General features: G+C 36.0%; 1 protein-coding gene across 3 annotated transcripts in view; it reads right to left on the reverse strand.

Annotated features, from left to right (window-relative positions):
• MINDY4 (MINDY lysine 48 deubiquitinase 4) overlaps window positions 1-21,580 on the reverse strand; it is a 69,024-nt gene that overhangs the window by 19,863 nt on the left and 27,581 nt on the right. For all 3 annotated transcript variants that reach the window (XM_061354768.1, XM_061354767.1, XM_061354766.1), the window contains 5 exons: window positions 21,472-21,535; window positions 20,064-20,129; window positions 19,746-19,813; window positions 2,405-2,468; window positions 689-850 (listed from right to left, as the gene is read on the reverse strand). In XM_061354768.1, the coding sequence (XP_061210752.1) occupies window positions 689-850; window positions 2,405-2,468; window positions 19,746-19,813; window positions 20,064-20,129; window positions 21,472-21,535 (424 nt within the window). The remainder of the gene's footprint in view (window positions 1-688; window positions 851-2,404; window positions 2,469-19,745; window positions 19,814-20,063; window positions 20,130-21,471; window positions 21,536-21,580) is intronic.

Genomic DNA, 21,580 nt, shown 5'->3' on the forward strand with positions numbered 1-21,580 from the left:
AAAGGACTATTCCCATTATATTGACACATATTTTAATTGCCTCCCCTCCCCTTTCTTTTAACTGTTAATACAATATGACCACCATTACAGCATAGAGGATTCAATCAATCTGATCCCCCATTACACAGGAAATTGTGGAAAACCAAATACTTAGGGTGAGTTTCTGCTCCAGGTTCAGCTGCTTACATATACATGACCAAGACATGGGTGCCCAAATGTGAGCTGGGTGTCTCAACTCCACTAGATCTCTCTCAGTGGAGATCTAGTGAATACAGTCAAGGGAAAGTGTTCAGATTAGAGCACATAAGTATGTTTAGTCTGCTGAGCAGCTTTAAGCCTCACAGACTGCACTGAGCAGTTCCTAGTTCACCTGTACAGATCTCTATGGCAGCCACTTAAATACCAGTGTTAGTTTAAGCTGACTCCTTATTCAGGAGATCAGTTAAAAAATGATACAGGCATGTATGACTTGAGAAGCTATAGACCACTCAAGTCATTTACCAAGGGGTGGCAGTAGTAACACAGAACCTTCATCAAGAAGGGTGACCATGCTCTAAAACAGCACTAGATGCCTCTGAGTGAGCAACTGAATCAAGCCCAAAATTTCATAGCTGATATATTCACTCCAAGCTAATTTAAAATGTAATTGTGTCACTTTTAATTAAAATCAAAATAATAGAAAGCATACCTGACAAACATCATAGTGCTCAAAGAGCGACAGCAAACCAATATCACTGCGGCTTGTGATACCTTTCAAAATTGTGATATTGCCATTTCCAGAATCCAGCTCTATCACATTGTTGAAAACATTGGACACAGCTTTTCCAGTCAAAAGCAAGTTCACCAATTCCTGTTTGTGACATGTCAAAAAACAAACAAATAAAGCAAATCCCAGTAAACATCTTGTCTCTATCAGATATCAGTAGAAGATTAATTCAGGACTAATAGTTACACATGCACCTGACCCTTAAGTTATATGGTGGCTTTAAATTTAGGGTAAGATTAGGATTGCTTACAAATTCCCCCCCCTCCCCAAAATTTTAGGTAATGTCTACTCACAAAGTAAAACAAGAAAATATTAGCGGAGTTTTCAATGTTCATCTTTCCAGAGGCAGACTGCTTTCAAAATTCTGAGTGTTGTTTTTTTTCTTTAATTCAAACATTTTGGTGCCCCTTTTGCTCTACAATTACAGCTACAGCATGAATGATGTAAATTAATAGCCTATACAGTACTACCTGATATTTCTGCATGTGCTTAGTGATGAATTTTCTATGTTGGACAAGATGTGTTAAAAGATTTCTTTCTCACTGATTATTCCTGGATTAACTTAAGTCTCATTCAGTAAGACATTCACCCATATATATGGCTTTACATCTGCTCCTCATCCATAACAGATTGTTGATTACTTCTCCAATTGAACTAGAAATACAGGTGTGTCAGTGTCTAAATACATGTGAGAGGGTGGAGGGGTGTGCATGTGGCCTTGTGAATGTGTGTAAAGTTTAGGGAGCAGAGATACTAGACAAGTTGCTTCGTGTTAAGATCCCACAAGGGCCAGCTACGAAGTAACAGCATGTAACAACATCTAGCAGTAGAATGTGCTACAGCAATGAACAAGCTAACTACTAATAAATAAAAGTATGTCAAGAAACATGATGGAAAATAACAAGAATGTTTCCAGAAAAAATAGTCCATATTACCATACTCAAAGACACAAATAACAACGGTATTGCCAGTTTGAACTTGATGCATGATTTTAAAAACACTGCACACATTTATAGCCCCATGTTTCTCCTGAAGGACAACCCAGGTTCTTACTGGTGTTTTTAGGACACCTAATCTGCCAGTGATGTTCCACCACCTTCTTGACAAATGACTGTGTAATTACAGTTTAAAAGTCTTCTAGCAACAGTAGAAGAGAAGAATATGCACTACATGACTTTTAGACACATCTACAATAAGTCAGTGTCTCCAGTTTGAGGAGTTTCCCAGCAGTTAGCTGGGAAATGACCATTTACAGAGGAGCTATACTATCAGGCATGCAACCCCAGTCACCTTTTTGAAATGGCAGGGAGGAAACACAGTTTGCAGTCTCAGTGGCATCTCAGCACTGAAATCAACTAAGGAGTACGAAAGGTAGATGAGATGCACATGCACATATAGGTACAGACACACATGGACCAGAAAACTATGCCAAAAAGCAGAGGCTCTGAAAGCAAAGCTAACGATATGCCAAAACACAATAAAGAAAAAAGAATAAAGGATGAAGGTGCTTGACATCATGGGGAAAAATGAAAAACATTAGAAATTTAAAATAACAAATGCCATCTCTTTCCAGAGGCCAGTTCACAGTTCTGCAAGCAGAGGTGTATGACATCCCCAAAGACCACATGCTTAACCTACCTGAGTGCAATAGCCATGGCTTCCAATCAACCGGTTTGTAAGCACGTCAAAATCATTGCGCACCCTGAAAAGGAGTGGAGGATACAATTAAATTAAGAGAGGAGAACACAAATTTAAATACGATTGCTTTTTTTTTTTTTCATTCGACTTAACATTTCTAAGTCTTGAGGAAAAATCCCAAACTGGTTTCCCAACCATAAATATAGTTCTTGATTTTGGAATCCTTTCAAGGTGATTTTTGCATGGACAGTATATATCAGCTAAACCTGTGGCAAGCAAAAGTTGGTTAAAGCTAGACTGAAGAAAATAGCTGTAAAGCCACTGTTACTACTAGTTAGAATTTCAGACATTAGAACTACTGGACTACTTGTCTTACAGAGTTACAGAGTTACAGAAGGGTTGAGGTTGGAAGGGACCGCTGGAGGTCACTATGCCCAACCCTCCTGCTCAGAGCCACCTAGAGACAGTTGCCCAGGACCAAGTCTTGACGCATTCTGAATATCTCTAAAGAGGCAGACTCTGCAACCTGCCTGGGCAACCTACTCCAGTATTCAGATAAGATGTTCTCACACATTTGTGTATGTATTATTCCTATCCTTAGTACTTAGAATACACCCACCACAAACTGAAGATTATATAATATATATACTATATGGTCCATGAAAAGAAGAGAATTTAAAACCAAAACAACTCGAGGTCTACACATTCATAATACTGCTGTGTGGTCCTTTCTTCTACCTCATGATATCAAAAAGTCCATGAAACTGCATTATTGATAAATATAGAGTAGCATGTCCCCAAACTAAGTTCCTTCTTGCATGACTACTGGAGGTATTGAATTAGTGATTGGTTGATGACCTAAAAAATATAGGCTGCAACTCTGATCATTTTTATCCTGAAGATATAATGTAATTGCAAACATTATTTTACACATCAATAAATGTCTAATCCAGCGTTGAGAAAAAACAGCGTACTGTATTCTGGGACAGCTATGGCAATAGACTCCATTGGTTAATTCTATGGTTCACAAAAAATCTATTTCCCTTCAGAATAAAAATACATTAATCACAACTGTTTTGTAACTGTTTTTTTACAAAGGTAGAGAGAATGCCTGAATGATCATCAATCAAAAACTTAGCAATTCTATATACAACTGGCCTTCTCATTCTCATTTGACTTACTTGTAAAATTTTCTATGCACCCAAATATTTAAATTTCCATGCAATTGGCACAATTATTTTTTTTAAAGAAAATATTTCTTTGAGATAAACTGAGAGTTGGATTTATATGCTTAGAGTAAAGCTAGCTAGGAATTTCCCTTCAACATTGTTATAAATGGCCTGCTAAAAAATTGCTTTCCTACGTAAAAAGCTGGGACATTCCCTGTCTTCATCACAAACTTTACATAATTATTTTCACATATGATTTCTTCCCACATCAAGATCAGAATATAATATATAATTTTCAGCTCTAATGATACTTAAAACATTGAAAACATCAAGACCATTGAATAACAACACCCTTTAAAAAAAAAATTGTTTAAAGGTAATTGTAACAAAGTGCCACAATAACATCTTTTTCTAGTGCAAAATCAAAGAAAAGTCCATGGAAAGTGTGCCTGTGATATGGAAAATTCTCTCATGCAACATTGCAAGGAATGGATGAAGCGATAGTAATCTTTGGATTTTGGCCATTTTTTAGTTTTAGAAACAGTTTCATCTTGAAAACGCCATAACCTTGTTTGAAACAAGTAGACTATACAATATGCGTCAGTTAGGGACGATGGGACATACGACAAAGACAATAGGAGGAAGTTCTAATTTCTTCTGTAGGTACAAACAATATGGGAGTTTAGAGGTGTATCACAGATTTTCAAGAAGAAGAACATCTGCCTTTCAAATCATCTCTGCTAATGAGGAAACAAACATCAGGCATATAGCTACGAGCTTTACACCTATTCTAAATGGCTTTAAGATTATTATTCATACCTGCCAAAGACTAGCTTCTGCGCAGGTGTATTTATTATGTATTAACAAAAGGCAAGCATACTTTATGCATTGTAAAAACATCAGATAATGATAATAAGGTGTTTTGTTTTCTACCAAGCTGTGAATACATTCATTAATGACACACAAATATGAAGCATTTGTGCATTCTGGTGTTCTGGCTATCACACAGGACAACAAAACTGATTCATTACGACTATGTCCCTACATGGAATTTTCTACTTATAATTTTTAAATTACTTTAAAGCAGACAACCCCATTAATTTTAAGCCAGGGGACTTGTCAGTGTCCTAGTCATCATCATACAATGAGTTAAAGGCTTGACTCTACTGAATCCCTCCTTTTCAATTTACAGTCCAATGCTCTGCATGCTCCTTTGACAGAATCATAGGTCAGTAAAAATACACAACCAAAGAGAACAGTGTTAATGGCAAATATTTCTTCCTGCTGCTACATTATCAATATTTTCCAGTGTCATGGTAATACACAATTGTAACTGGGATGAGCTAAAAGTATGGTGAGTGCTGGCACAGAATGGTGGAGTTTGCCTCACCTGGTAATAGTATAAAGTTTGTGGGGAAAAAGAAACACCAACCCTCCCCCACCCCCCAAGCAACCTTTCAGTCAGAGGGCAAGATACTGATTTTTAAAATCTCTTGGACAAATACTTAATATTCAGCATGTGTTCAAACATGCTTACGCAAAATCTTCAGCAGGAATCATTTCCTGAGTTGATGCATAATCAAAAAACTGTCACTACTATCTGCTAAATTTCAAATCACTCTGTAAGATATCCCAGCTTGATTTTTATTTTCAGTTGTAATGTGGGTAATGTGGCTTATGTCTGTACTGAAACCAGGGAAGAAAGAGCTGGAATTCTCTATGCAGTAAGTGAAGCTGTGGCTTCTGCTACAGCTGAAGCACCCTGTTGGGATGATAGAAAGACAGCAACAAATACACTCAGGTTAACGCATTTGCCAGTGTGCATAAAGTTATAGTTCCAACTTTTGTCTGTTTCAGTTTTTGCCCTGGGACCCTTGAATTGCTGAATTCTCCATTCAGCAGTGCTGGGATTGCTTAGTCCAGCTTTTCTGATTTCTTGACAAAATGCAGATGTATTTTTATACACTCACAGAAACTAAGTAACTTGGCAAAACTTATCTCCGCATAGTTCATTAATTTTGTACTGTTCTTTTTAAAAATATTTATATTTAAACCTTCTTTTATCCCTCCTTAGAGGGTGATCAGGATGAGGTACCTCTATCCTAAGGCTTAACTATCTTTTGCTCAGCATGCAACAAACATTTTTTTTTTTTACATTATTACCACATAAAATGAATGTCATTATGGGAAAAATAAAAAAAAAATTATCTGCAATGTGGCTTCTGAACAAGTATCTAAAGTAATGGAGAAATCTCATCATGACAGAAATCAACAAAATACATCTGGTATGAATTATACATATTTTTTCATGGTTTTTAATGCTGCTGGTTTTAGGGCAGGAATGCCTGAAATAGCCTTTCCAAAAAAATATCATTACATATTATAAATCTCATGCTCCTCTCCATTCTCCTGTTGGTGATTCTGTGTTAATCTTCAGCTTTGTTGAAACTGTTAGTTTCAAGTTATAAATAATGCGTTCATTAAGGATGTAAGGTACTGAAGATTATAATGTTCTGAGCCCAAACTTCGACTGCTCTGAATTGTCACAGACATACTGCTGTAACTTGCTAACTTCAAGGTAGCCATTACGGTTATTATTATGAATCTGTCTCATGTTTTAAAATCATTCATCCATTCTGGGACATACAAATTATTAAAAAATAGTCTAAGAGTTTAAGACAGATGGTCAAAAATACCAGAATTAGAAAAAACTGTAATGGCAGTATAAACCTTAGCAATGATGGCAAATTAATAAAATTAATTACAGTGATCTGTATAGACTGTAAGGTTTTGAAAGCGCATAAATATAAATCAATAATATAAACATTTTGAGCACTAGATGCAACAATATAACACAATCTGTAACCATATGAATGTCTCGTTAGCAAATAATACTGAGATGATAGAAAATAAGACATTTAAAAAATGTTTCATACACATTAATTCCCAATTTATTTCCAGGAAAATTCTTGCCAAGTTTAAATGGAGAACTTCCAAGATTGGTTATTAAATACAAAAGTCACATACAAACTGTAACACTAGGAATAACTCCAGATTATCAGAATACAAGTTAGTTCATATCAGCTAGTAAATACAATAAATATTGTTTAGATTGATAGGAGAACAAAATAAAACAATATAAAGCAAGCAAAAAAAAATAATGGTGCATTCAAATAAGTGCTAGCTGTTTTACAGTCCTTAACTCTGTGGCTAAGCTGTAATAGAAAATTGGTTACCTCACTTTGCTCATGGCAACAGACAGCTCTATTAACAAACACACAATTACAAGTCTACTTCAAAAATAGAATTTGGGTTGGGAGGGAGAAAAACTTGTCTTCGAGCATAAGGATTTTAAATAATGACAATGGGGATGTGGAAAATGACAGGATGGGTGACTGGCTTATTGTGTAAATGTTCCATAATACTTTTTTTTATACTGGCACACTGCAAAGGTTTCAAATGAATGTTCAAAAAAGAAGAAAAGAGCCCCTCTGAAAAAAAAGGGATTGAAACCAGCAAAAGAAAGGAAGTGGCTTCATTCTCTATTTACCATTTTTTCACATACCTGCTAATCTCACAAAGTTCTTAGAATGTACAGATCCTGAGGCAATCATGCACATTTAATTCACATTTAATTCATCAGCTCTGCTGCTACAGGGCGCTATCATACTATAGGAAGTATTTCTATTTCAAACAGATTTGATGTGAAAAGTGATTAATCTATTGGCATACCCAACCCACTATTTCATTTTTAAAAATAGATTATCTTTCTCACTGAATGCAGCATGTCTTCCTGAGCACAGCACATTAAGATACTAAACCAGCATCTGCTTAAGAGTGCTGACGCTGTGTTTATCAAATAGCTGAAGAGTACACAGTATGACAGTACCTTGACTGAAACTTGTTTGTTACTGCTCTTTTGTAGTAGAATCATACTTATTCTTTCACATTTTTTTGAGTCTTTTTAATAAATATACTTCATATCCCTAAAATCAAAAGAGTTCATTTCTGGAATGCTTTGATTTCCTGAAGAAAATGGAAAAAAGAAGATTGGGAAGATGACAAATCTAATCAATCGCCTAGGGATTGGCTTATCACTGATTTTTTTTATATCTAAAGATAAGCAAATAAACATCAGCTAATCAATCTGGGCTTCTTTGCATTTTTGTACATGGTGAGAAACTGAATCCTGAAGGTAATATATGTGACTTCGCTTAAATAATTTCAGAGTAGAGGAAGAAACTGTACTGTAAAATGCCTTTTTTTTTATCTGATGAACATAAAGGGAGCCTGCCAGAACTTGGGCATGACCGGCTAATTGCTATTTACCAGGGATGACTGGACACATAAATCATACTCACAAATACGCTGGCACTGTAGACAGGCTGAGCTTATTTTTTTATTTTTAGATTGCAAGCTGAGAAATAAGGTTGCTATAGAAATGACAACACCCTGTAGCCAGTTTTGAAAAAAGACTCCTCAGCTGGACAAGCCAATTAAAAGCAATGCATGAACATTTGGTTTCAAATAGTCAGTTTGCTACAATTTTTATCTCAAAGGTAAGAGAATTTGAGCATCTAAAAGTAGTAGAATCAGAGGAAGTTCAGATGGTCAGAAGAAACCACTGTCAAGTTACAGAGCAGCTTTCCTATCAGAAGAGACTACATAGACAAGGATCATTTCCCTATCAAAGGAGCAATTGATGGGCTGCAGCGGAAGTTTAAAAACTCTTCAATGGTAAGGAGATGATTAAGGAACATTTACTCACTACTTTTCATAACATGAATGAGGCAATGCTCTGTAGACTTATTGGGCAAGCAGTTCAAGCAAACAAAAGGAAAAATTCTTTCACAAAACACATAACTAAGTTGGGGAACTCACTGCCACAGGATGTTGTGAAGGCCAAAAGAATTAAAGGGTTCAAAAAGGTTTTAGAAAAATTCATGGAGGATAGGTTCATCAAGGGCTAATAAACTCAATGGTCCGGATACAACGACCAGTTTAGGAAGTCTCTGAATTACAGACTATCGGAAACATGGAGAATATACCAGCAGAATAATTGCTCTATATTCACCCCATTTCTTACGCAGTTTCCTACAGCAACCACAGCTTTCAACTATCAAAGACAGGCTAGTAGGCTAGATAAACCTTTCCTTTGATCCTATATGGACAGTCTTACAGAACTAAGGGGTTAGTAATCTCAGATACTTCTGAGAACAATATTCTGTGTTTATATTAACCATGGTGTAGACTATCTCACACTGGGACAAAGCAGAGTTGTGGAGAGGGGGAAGAAAGGAAGATGATGTTCTCTGCATCTGGCAGGTAAAATCCAGCCATCCAGGTTACTCTCTTCCACAGAAAATCACATTTCTTAGCTTCTTTCTTGGCTTTCCATACTTTTCTCAGTAGCAGTGTAGCAACCTGAAATCTAGTTACACTTAATCTATTGATTCACAGTCTAAGTTTATTGATTCACTTTAATTTCGTGCTAATCTTGTTCTTTAAATAAATTAACTTTTCCCAGTCCTTCTTGTTTACTTACAACTGCTACCTTCCCACTTTCTACAAAATAGTTATGTACCCTTTTAAAATTAGTATTTTAGGCTAGAAAATATCAAAAATTTTGGGGTTTTGTAAGACAGATTTCTCATTCCCGTGGTCTTCCCTACACTTCTTCAGTTTTAATGGCTGAACTCAATTTGACATGGTATTTCAATGACACATCAGTGCTTTGCACAATCTATTAATATTTCTTCACCTCTTAAAACTTTTTATGCTGACACACCCTAACAGTAGATCCAATTATATTTTATAATGAGGGCTTAAAGTCACTATGTGCTCCACTACTGTTCTCAACTCCTCACCCTGCCATTTACTACCTGTGAAACCCCACAGTACAGTAGTGAGTACTCTCTGTTTGCATGACCTTTTGGTTTTTGTAGTCAAAATAAATTATTTTTTTATTGCCCTAATCATAAGACTGAGCCAACACTTTTTGTACAACATGATTTGTTCTCTCTACTGACAGTGCCTTTCAACTTCTGAGTCACCATTACATTTCATTAGCACACCACTCCTTTTTTCCAACTTTACTGTAGGGAACAAAAATTGAGTTTAAACCCGGACTGAGCACTGAGGAATTCCATCGGTAACCCTCCCCATGCTGACAACTCTTTTCTGAGTCCCTTTCTTTCACAGTTTTTAAAATACCTCTTATTTTCACATTAGCAAATAACTTCTCATTTGGTATTATTCAAAATACATATTGGTACTACAGCTGCATGCTTTACTGAAGTTCAGATAGAATACATCTATTTCATTTCCCACTTTAAAAAAGCAGCTCTTTCATCAAAGCAAAATATTAGTTCAGTCTTCTATAACTTCCCTTCTGTAAAGTCAGACTGCATTCTCTGCCATTTTCTATTTATCTCTGTAGTTACTTACTCTCTTTTCAGAATTTTGCCTAAAGCTTTCCAACCTGAAGAGATAAAAGCCAAGTTGCTTTGTCTGCTTTTGCACCTTTCTTAAATGTAAACATTTTTTGATATTACACACTTATATGGTGACCTCTACTGTAAAAAGGTATTAAGCATCATTGTCATTTTATCTATGACCTGAGATGCCAGTTATTTCAGTATCTGAAGATGAAGAGCACCCACTCCTCCAGACTTACTGCACCAGAGATGCAAGGTTACAGTATGTTTTAATAGGACAAGTAGTATAGTATGATCAAGAATGTAAGCTTTCAGAATCAAGTCCATTCCTAAAGTCTTACAAAGTGAGAGAGAGCTCAGAAAGTCTCACAAAATCCATGCAATATAGGCAAACAGATGCATGGTTATTTTTTTCCTTCAGATTGTGTAGCCATCACTTTTTAAGGTTCATTTCCACCTTGCACAAAATTAGTTCTATTTCTATGTATGGATCCCAATTATTTATCCCGAGTTTACACCATGCTGTTTTCCTTACTGAAATGTAAAGCAGAATAATATTTCAGATTTGGAGCATTCCTTAAATTATTTCTAATATCAGTCACATCCACTCTACACAGAAACTTCACATCTTTTCCTGCTATCTTTTTATTGATATGATAAGGAAATTACTTGTTTATTTTCCATTACTCAAGGCCTGGGTCTGACCTCATTTGAACCACATTATTTCTCTATTTTCCAACACCAAGACTCAGACCACTAGTGCTACACCTATTTGTTGCTCACCATACTTCTTTCATTCCTTTGCACTTTTTCTTTAGACGTCAGAAAATTTGCCAGAGAATTAACTAACAAGCTTCCTTCTCTTCAGGCATGTTCCTCAGCTTTATGATTTATTCTGATCTGTTCTAGAAAGATCTGGATGAGTTGGGGGAACAACATGGATAATCTTCCCCTGTTGCCATAAGAAATCTTTCTGCTGCATATCCACATCAAATTTGCTATCACTCAGTATACAGTCCACTTTCTGTTCTGTGCACCACGCTTGGTGACAGGCTTTCTTAACAAGGAAAGAAGTCACATGTCTCTCCCCATTCTCTGTGCAAATCCCAGTTCCCACACACACACCATTTTCCTTTTGTTTTTTTTTGTGGGTTTTTTTGCATTATTTCCAGATATACCAGTCTCTTACCCAGAAAGATGCCAGAATTACAACCTCTTTGTCTTCTTGATTCTTCTTTTTTGCTTAATTCAGTTTCATTTTTTTTGTTTCCTTTACCACTAATCTTTCTTCTTCAGTACAGTAAACTTCTTCAAACCTAATTCAACTGTTCCTTTTCTTTGTGTTCATGTTTTCACCTGGGTCACATTGCTCATCTAGCAGGCTACATAGCTTCCTTATCTTCCCAGCTTATTTGACAGATGCTTACATAATTGTGTTGTGTCAGACCCTAATCTCCTTTCCAGTATCTTGTCTTCAAAATCCCATTCTACCATCATCTCTGTCTTTATTCTTTTTTCTCTGAGTCCCCTCTTTCTCAAGCGTTATAAGGTAGCAACATATTCCACAGCATATTCAGTTTTGAAAGAATATAAACCTTGTAGCTTCAAACCTTGGTCTTGCATCCTCCTTCAAATTATGCTAAGACTGTCTCCCTTATTATCCCTGTTCTATTGTCTTTCTTTGAAAGAAAAACATTAACTTCTTTCAAGCAAGCTCCCTTCTTTATTGCCTCTTAGCAGCTGAAGCTGCAACCCAAGGTTCATTATGGTTCTACATCTATCAATATATTTATTAACGCAGCAAGCCATTCTTGCCCAGTGAACACTCCAAATAGAAGGGCCTCTGCCTAATTCCCACAAACAGAGCCTCAAAAATAAGGAAGATCCTGAAGATTATGACTTGCATTCATCCTATCAAGCAGGAGGTACAGAAGATCACTTACCCAAACAAAAAAGGACTCAGTTCTTGCCTACCAAGGACTGGATCCCACACAAACTCTCCTATTTGCTCTCCTCCCACTGTTCTTGGTACATCTAATCTCATGCTTCCTCCATGTTGTAAAATCACAAATGTTTCTTGGACAGATCTGAGACACTCATATATGGATTTTTCAGTTAGGTCAAGCTGCTTGTTTTTCAGCATAGTAACGTAATTGACAGCTGTTTCCCCTTAAAAATAGCTGCTTCCCTATCTTTTTCAAACACCAAAAGACTAAGCTGTAAAATACATGATGACATCTATTTATATTACATAACTGTAAACACTGAGTGAAAACTGCTCACACACGTAATTTCCCCTGGCTGTTGGTGTCTCAGGCATTCTCAGCTAGGGGTGGGGGCACTACCTCTGAAAAGGTTTTCCCAGAAAATGGGCTCAGAGAAAAACATATTTCTATCAACAACAGAGTATGCCCCACGTGACTGGATCTTTTTTGTGAAGTTGTAATTGCTTTTACCCTTGGACAAGCCTAATGATCATTTCACAGAAAGCCTTTCTTCACCAGCCAAAGAGCATAAGGAGAGCAGGTGCATTTTAGGGGAACTCTAAATTAGAGATTGTCTCTGAGACAGGAAAAGGTGTCACTTAAGGAAAGTGGATTGAGGGTGGAGAACCCATTTTTCCACCTGCAATTCATGTACCAGGAGAGCATTTCTTGCTTTTTCAATGTCCTACGTGACTAAAAGAGATTAAAAGTCAAGTAACGTATCAGAATCAGGGTTATGTCACAGTAAATGATACAGAAAAGGGTACAGAAAGGGTACAGAAAAGATGAGGAACAAAAAAGGCTTGATGCAGGTTACTACAATTATAATTGTAGCATCATAATAATATAGAATAATAGAATAGTTAGGGTTGGAAAGGACCTTAAGATCATCTAGTTCCATCCCCCCTGCCATGGGCAGGGATAGAATCATAATAATAAAATATAATAATAATTATGATCAGAGGGCAGAGCACCTCGCCTATAAAAACAGCCTGAGAGTGCTGGGGTTGTTCAGCCTGGAAAAGAGAAGGCTGCGGGGAGAACTCAAAGCAGCTTCAAGTACTTAAGAGGGCTGACAAGAAATCTGGAAAGGAACTTTTTACAAGGGCAGGTAGGATAGCATACGGGGGAATGGCTTTAAAGTGACATAGGGGACATTTGGATTAGGTATTAGGAAATACATCAGAAAACTGATCTTGAGGACACGTGGAGTGTGACCTATAGTAATTGCACATATATATATACTCTTACCATGCAGAAAATCGGAGGTAACAGTCTCCTGTGTGAAACAAGGATGAACACACCTGTCTACCCTGTAAGTTAGTGCATACATGGTCAGAGCCATTGGGGTGTACGAGGTGGAATGCCAAGGTGACTATAGATGGAGCTTTACTACTTCTGACTCTTTGCCAGGAACAGCTTCTAATCTTTATTACAGCCTGTGGGTATTACAATACTATAAATACAAAATGTACATATGTAACACTATGTCTCACAGTGAAATGCTGTCCTGTGGACATGAATATGGAACTATTATATTTAAAAGAAAATATATAGTTTGCTTGTTGACCAAAGCAGGAAGATTATTGGAATATGGCTTGCAACCAGAGAAATAATTATAGAATCTAATTCAAGATGACAATAGGATATATCTGAGCATAGTACAGGGCATAATAGTGATAACAATGCATAGTTCATCCAACATCTTCAGAGTACTTAAAACTCAAATTCCTCAGATTAGCAAGTTATTAATTAAAGATGGTATATTAGTTATGTAAATGCTGGAGCTAGATACCCTGCATAGCCAGAGAGTGATTGTAGCCGCTGGTCTTTTAGCCTGTCTGATCAGGCTTTCCTGTGACATGAAGTTCAAACAAGTAAAAAATTCTCTCCCCTATAACATGCCAAGTGCAGCTCAGCTTCACTTATAAAGGCAAGGATATTTTTTGAGATGGAATACGTATACTGGACAGCTATTAATACGATTTGATGCTTGCATGTGTTTATTTCAAGGATGGATCAGAATGACAGATGAAGGAAATTTAACTTTCCTAGTTCAGTAAAATGGTACCCAGGAATGAAAAGTAAGTGTTCAAGGGAACAGAACAACATAGTTTAATTATGATTTTCTTAGTAAAAATTGTTAACTGATAGATTTCAGAGAACTAGATAAACTGCCTATAATTAAGGGCAGACCTATTTGCTGTGAGAAGTCCTATACCAATAACAAATCAAATTGTCATTTATTCCACTTAATAAGAAGGCATTGGCTTTTGAAACCAGAATGAAACAAGACAAAACAAAGAACAAAATGTCCCAGAACTCAGAAATTGAACCAGCACAAATAATTATGAAACAGGGACGTACACATTTCTGGAGCAATAAAGACTACAGAAGGATAGTTATTAAAGTTGTGGCATTACAATAAAGAAAAAGGTGTTCATGTATATTTTCTAGGTTTATGTGGCCAGCCTTAATGAAGTGCACAGCCTCCTCTTGACTTGCAAAATTACTTTCCTTTTTTTTCTCCGTACAGATAAAGCCATTGTTTTCTTTATTCTCACACAAACAATTCAGAGAAAAATGAAAGGATACCTAAATGACCAATGCTAACTGCAGAATTACATTTGTGATCTGCTATCAGTAAGTGATAAAGAATTCCTGAGTCAACAAAAGAGATTGCAAACACTCTGGTTTTGATTCTATTCATCAGCAAACTTGTGAGAAACACAGTAAGTCTGTGTTTCAAATGTGCCTCTATTTATTGTCTCCAGGTAGCATGAAAACTGCAGAACATTGATTTTCCCCAAAGGAATTTGACCTAAAACATTTTCTCACCCAGTATGTTCTTTGTTATAGTAAGTTCTAGTAATGATGGTTTTATGCAATAACGTTAGTGCACTAAGAAAAATATGGCAATGAAAACAAACACTGTGACTCTTTGGCAAGAAGCTGAAATTTAAAGGCTTTTCAATGAATGGATCAGAATTAGCCACAACCCAGTACAGCTATGGTTTTGCATAAGTAAGCATAGTAAGGAAGGTGCTAAGTGTTAGAGGTGATCATGTTGCAGCTTCAGTAAGACTGTGGGGTTTACTGAAGCAGTGTAAGTGTAAACCACTCCTGAGTTTTCATAACCTTCCTACACGCAATGTACCAATCTCAGTGAGGCCCCATGGGGGCTTGAAGTCCACCTTTAAGCTCAGACTCTCCCAGGTACGCAGAAAATATGCTATAGCTCTTAACATGAGCATTCTGGTACACATTTTGCTCATTCAGGAAGGTTAGTTCCCTGAGCTTAGTTCCCATAGTAAAATATGCCCACTATTTTTTAATTTTTCACTGGTTGTAAGGAAAAGAAAAAAAAAAAGGGTTTACAATTGTTAGTGACTAGCACTCCTTCCTGTACCAGAAACAACACCACGTTCTCAGCAACTTCCTCAGGAATTCTCACTCCTCTTTGGCCATTTGTTATCAGTTCTGCCAGTAATGATCATTAGTGCATGGAGCATGATAAACTCATTACCAAAATCTACAAAGCAGCGCAAACCCCTGCATTTCCTGGCATGCGTTCTCATTAAATGAAAGTACGTAGGTTGTCAGTGATTTAGAACAACTGCCTGATAGACCTGGATGAAATGTGGAATTTCCATTTACAAGAATAATCAGTAATAACGTAAAAATTATGGAGCCAGACCAAAAGTCACCCTATCCCAGCATCCAGTCAGCAGCAGCAGTAGCAAACATCAGGGCAGAACACAAAAACAGGGCACATGGAGATGACATCTAGACAGGAGCATTTAAAAGTACCTAAGCATGTACATTCCAGTAATTTGCCTAAATTCATTTGACCCTCTGCATACTTTTTGCCTCCTCATCTCCCAGTAGTGAAAATTACTTATGCTGTGATAAAAAAAAAAAAAAAAGTGGTTTGTTTTTTCCATTACAATATCCAAGGTTTTGAACCCTGAGAAATAATGTATAATCATTCCTTAGTCAATGTTTTCATGGATGCCTAAATATTTATCACATCCAAGTTAGCCCTCTTTAATGCCAAAAAGGAAAGATTCCAACTGTCCTCACATCAAAGCTAGTCCACATTAAAAGGAAATTTTGTCTTCCAGTGTCTTCTAGTTCTAATGTGTTTTTACTGACCTGGGGAGATAAGACTAGATGCCAGATGAAGACATGAGAAGACCATATGTTAATACAAACACTTTACCATGTTTTTATTTTGTCTTCCTTTCGTATCACCATAACTCCCAATACATTTTTTTCTTTTTTGTCTATCATAGAAAATTGAACTGATATCCTCAGGTAATTAAAGCAGCAGGAACAGTGCCGGAATCTGTCTCCTTTTTTATAATAGTCTGTTTAAAGCCCATCACTAGGTAAGTACAGCTGAGACTGTGTTTTCATCATGTATAATAATCTACATTATTAGTAATTAATTTCATCTACCATTTTCTCAGCCAGTTCTAACCAATTCTAAGGCAGAATTAATTTCACCACTTGATGATGCACTTCACAGTGCAAAGCCTCCATAAAAGTAAGTTATTCAAATTTCCTTTTTATATAGGGGAGAGAAGTAAGCATTTCAGGAGATGATTTATATCATTCTAAGCTAAACACTCAAAATAAGTCAAATAAATCATAATCTTTGCCTCTTTTTTGAGCATAAAGGAAGCCTAGATGCAAATATTTCCACAAAAAGTAAATAAAAATAAGATAGATCATTACCCTGAAAATAGCAAACATTTAAGAAGTCTTAGCTAGTAGTTCTCCTTGCAAAATAATAATTTAAAAAAAATAAAATAGGCACTGTCCATAGCAATTCTCCTCACCTTTCTTGACATTTACTTTCATGTGAAATGACTCTCTTAGAGAAGCTTCCCTCGTTTCACTGAACACAGAGAGAGCAGAGGACTGAGACTTGGCATAATTTATAGAAGGCTAAATTTAAATGATATTACTCCATTATTAGCACAATGAGATCCTTCTGAACTGCTAGAATTTAGTCACAGATTTAAGAAGGTGCTAACAGGTCTGGATCATTCTGAACCACACCAACTACCACAGGTATCACTCCCAAGTTATGTGGCATGGTCACAACTGCATGCCATCTTCCATCTGTTATAAACATGGGAAGCATATGTACACAGATGTGACTTCTTGGAGGAAGTCTGTAAGCTTTGTGGTCTCATTATCCTGTACTCATTCTAGTTCACTTCTGGATGAGTTGAACTGCACAGGGCTTCATACAGTGACACATCCTTCTATTAATCAACCTCACCACTTAGTCCACATTCACTGCTCTGCCTTTTAACTTGTATTAATGCTTCCCCACCATATAAAATAAGGAATTATTATTTTCTTCTTATTATATCCTGAAGTGAAAGCTTCAATAAACACTGGAATTATTCATGGAACAGAAAACATTACGGAGAATATTTTTGATTGAAAGAAATATTTCAAAATTTGTTAATCAAAATGCCAGTCTTTGTTGAACCAAATGTAAATGCTTTGGTTTGGCTTCAGTGGACTAACCTCTGCATCTTACACAATGTTGTTTTAATTATAACCACGGTTCAAGACACTCCCATCCCTAGTGTTCAACTTGCTTACAAGAAATGCCAATTATTTATGGAAGAGTTATTTACAAAGGGACCTCAGTGAGGCAGCACTGTGGGCACATAGCGAAGCACTGACCAAAACAGAAGCATTTCAACATTATTTGACAAATTAAGATACGTCAGCGTCTCAACTAAAATTAACTAATCTAGCATGTTCAATAGAATATGCACACAAAAATCAGGACAATTTAAACTGCCATTAAATTTTATCTCTTTAAAAATAAAACAAAACACTAATTTTATCTTAAAAAAACATGACCAAAAAAAATAAAATTCCAGGGAGATCTATTACTGGATAAAAATTCCATTACCCAAACCAACTCTTATTTGTCTCTAACTATTCATCCAGTACTATGCCAGTTATGTAAATAATTACTTACAATGCTTCTAACACTCACTAAACGGTACATATTTCTTGGTGATATGAGCAATGAGTTATTTGACTTGATACTTGTAATATTGTAAGAGAAGCACTATGACATAGCCATTCAAATCTATTGCTGAAAATTACATAAACAAAATTTAGTTTGCACTTCTAAAAAATATTATGCGAAGGTCTAGAAACACATTCCACTGTATCTAGTGACACATAAAAACCGCTTTTTCTTATAAACAAAAGATAGGTATCAATGCAATGTATTACACAGTATCAAGTTAAAATGAAGTTGTGTGATAAACTCATGAATCTTCCTCAAAACAGAGCTACATTTTATAAACAATTTTAACACTGTGGACCAGAACTGTAAAAATATTTAGATACCTAAAAATGCGAAGAAGCACCACAAGGAATTTTCATGTTCCCTTTAGTCACTTAGGTCCCCCCAAATACAAACAAAGATGATTGATTAGCTTGTCATAACCCATCTGTCCAGAATTGAAAGGTGGTGTAAAATATAACCTCCATGCTTATATTATTAAAGTACATTTACCGTTTTACAGAAAGTAAAGAAATGCAATCAAGAGCAATTAGGAACATTGCTGCTTTTGGTGATTCTACCCAATATACCATTCTTGCTCAAATACCTTTACTTATCTGGACCTTTCTGCTGCTAACTAGACCATAAAAACAAGAATAAATGACATATGCTACAAAATTCTCATATAACTTGTGTTAGAGTGCCTATGGCCTGTAGTGTTACTGTAAGAGAAAGGAAGGAAGAAATAACAACAAAACAGCAAAAAAATCCAACCTGTAAATGCTTGTAGGAATCTCAGTAGGTGAGCAACATAATGCATATAACAAATTTGGACTATGTTGCTATTTATTTTCAAGACAATGCAGAGATGCAAACAAAAGATTACATAAACAAACCCCATGCTGCTTTCAAGTGCAGCTGCTCTCTTCATGTCAGTTGTTATTGCAAGTTGTCAGGAAACAGTTCTTTTCACTTGTAGATAACTCTAGGAGATTTTTACAAAAGTGAAATTTGACAAAATGAAGAAAGCATTTTTATTCTGACCCACTCTGCTATTCACAGTACCACTGAAATACACTTAATTTGTATAAATGAAATGAATTGCAACTGTGCTTTGGCAAATCTCAATGAGTTTTTAAAAGAGCCTGTACTGACTACTCCTTAGAGTTCTGCATATTTATTACACTCATAAACTGAGACCAATTTGTTGTACATTACTTATAACCACCTAAAAATCAGATGTCCAATCCTTTGTATATGAGCCATTCTTTATCATTATCATTGATGGAGAGATTGGGCATTACAAGCAAGTTATTCATCTCTACCTAAGACAGATACCTAAAGTATGTGAAATAAATAACCCTCTAAAACAGTCTTGTTTTCAACTGTCAAGACTGGGAGTATAGGCAGCTACCTCACACATGATGCATAATGTTTAGATTAAGTCCTTTGTATCAGGTATGGTGGAGTGATCGCTGCCATTTTAACAGCATTTATTATATATATATATATATATATATAAATATAACATGTGTCTTGTGTATAAAAAAAAGTAAATCTGTTCTACTCCCCTATATTTATCAGAGTAAACATCATGATAGATCAAAAAGGCCAGAGAGTTAAGTACATTACGGCTACTTTCTCACTTTGCACAGCTTGTTTACTTTGAAATTAATAAAACAGGGATACAAAGACACTCACAGATTGATAGATCTTGATAAGATGACAGACACAGTCAGAAGGATACACCCCCAGGGACCAGTTTCAAACTGAAAAAGAAAAAGGCTAGTTTTATTTTGTTTGTTGAGTACATTTTTTTGCTCTATTTTAAAGATATGCAAATCAAACTGAAAGCAGAAAGAATTGTTCTCATTTATCTAAAACTGAATTTGATGTTCTGTTTGTTAAAATACATGTCCCTATAGTGTTTGAAACAATGTTCAGGAGACACGAGACTGACAAATACAGAAAGACTGGCAGTTGAACTATAACAGGTTTAGTGTCTTTTCTATACAGTACCTGGTGAATATTCTGCTGAAGAAAAACAACCAGATCCTCGTATCTTGTGGCACTATGTAGTATTAGCTGGGAAGGAAAAAAAAAAAAAAAGTAACTGAAACAATTGCAACTCACTTTTATAACCTGAAAGCTGAACTACAGTAGACAAAACTTTAAATCTGAATGGAAATATTTGAGCTAACAAAATGGAGCAAAGATCTAATGAAATCTACCTTTTCCTGTTGTTATCTTGTATAATATTGTATCTCATCGCTTTGTATGTTCTGAATTTTTATACTGCTTCTTGTTGTTTTTAAGTTTTTTGAACAGACACTTTGATTCAACTTTAAGGATTGTTTATGCAATGAAAAACGATTCCTAGAACATAGGAATACTGCAGCTTTAGAAGACAGAAAGGGCAAGTAGCTCAGGAGTTGGTACCTATGTGGCGAGCCATTTATAGCAGGCACGTATCAGAACACATACTCAGAGAATACTCCCATGAATACTCCTATTTAACATGAAGTTCAGGTCAGTTCATAGATCCAGGCCCTTACTTCAATATTCTTTGTCTATTTTTCCATCTTCAGATTTGGACAGAAATTATGGTCTTGCAGATAATGTATGCGGAAAGATTGAGCAGTCTGGAATATATTGCTTTCCATCACATTTTCACTGTGGCTATGTCCACATGATATTTGATAAGCAGGACTTAAAGACAGCATAATGGTGTTAGTTGCTCTCCGGAATAGCCAGCAGCATAGAATTATGTTAACATATTAATTAAATAATTTAACTTGCCTCTTGGAAGAGCATTTTATAGCAAAGGATTTCTGCTGCATTCACCCTACTTATAAAAGACTTCACTTCCAACTGCTCCAAAATTATCCGGTTCTGACAAGGTGTTCACACATTCATTCCTCCATTTAGGAGGCCAGTAATACTTTCTTAAACCACTAAAGCCTGGCTTTTGGCATCACCATTTGCAACTCCATTTGAGAGCTTCAGATGGAAACAAGGCATAACCGGAGAGTGTTTTGCCATTTGGAGCTTCTGGAATTTAAAAAAAAAAAAAAAAAGGCAAAGGAGAATATACTGCCTTTTGATGCTCATGGCCATAGTGGTGAACTTGAAAGGATCCACACTTTTACTGCATATCAATAAAAGTAAGCAAGTTTATAAGTTTGAAAGATACAGGGTACAAAAAGGACTTCAGGGAGTCCAAACTGCCTGAAGACACTGGGACAATTCAAAGCCAGACAGACTACAGGATTTTGCTATCTCCTATTGGGTTTTGGATCTCAACTAATTTGACATAAAATATTTTAAAACACTAAGGGAGCAATGGAAATCAGATTCATTGCACTAAAATAAGAAAAAGTAGAAAGAGGATATGGAGAATATTACTCTGAGTAACACAGAGCCTTACAGTTTCTAAGATTCCATCTGCCTTGTATTTTCCTATGGGAATGAACTGCTGTCTTCCTGATGGCCTGAAGAGGATATTCAGACAAAACCAAAGTTCATATTAAAAGGAA

This window comes from Neopsephotus bourkii, unplaced genomic scaffold (genome assembly GCF_033783945.1).
Source record: "Neopsephotus bourkii isolate Nb327-2 ecotype Australia unplaced genomic scaffold, CSIRO-AGI_Nbou_v1 NB_745, whole genome shotgun sequence".
Classification (NCBI taxonomy): domain Eukaryota; kingdom Metazoa; phylum Chordata; class Aves; order Psittaciformes; family Psittacidae; genus Neopsephotus; species Neopsephotus bourkii.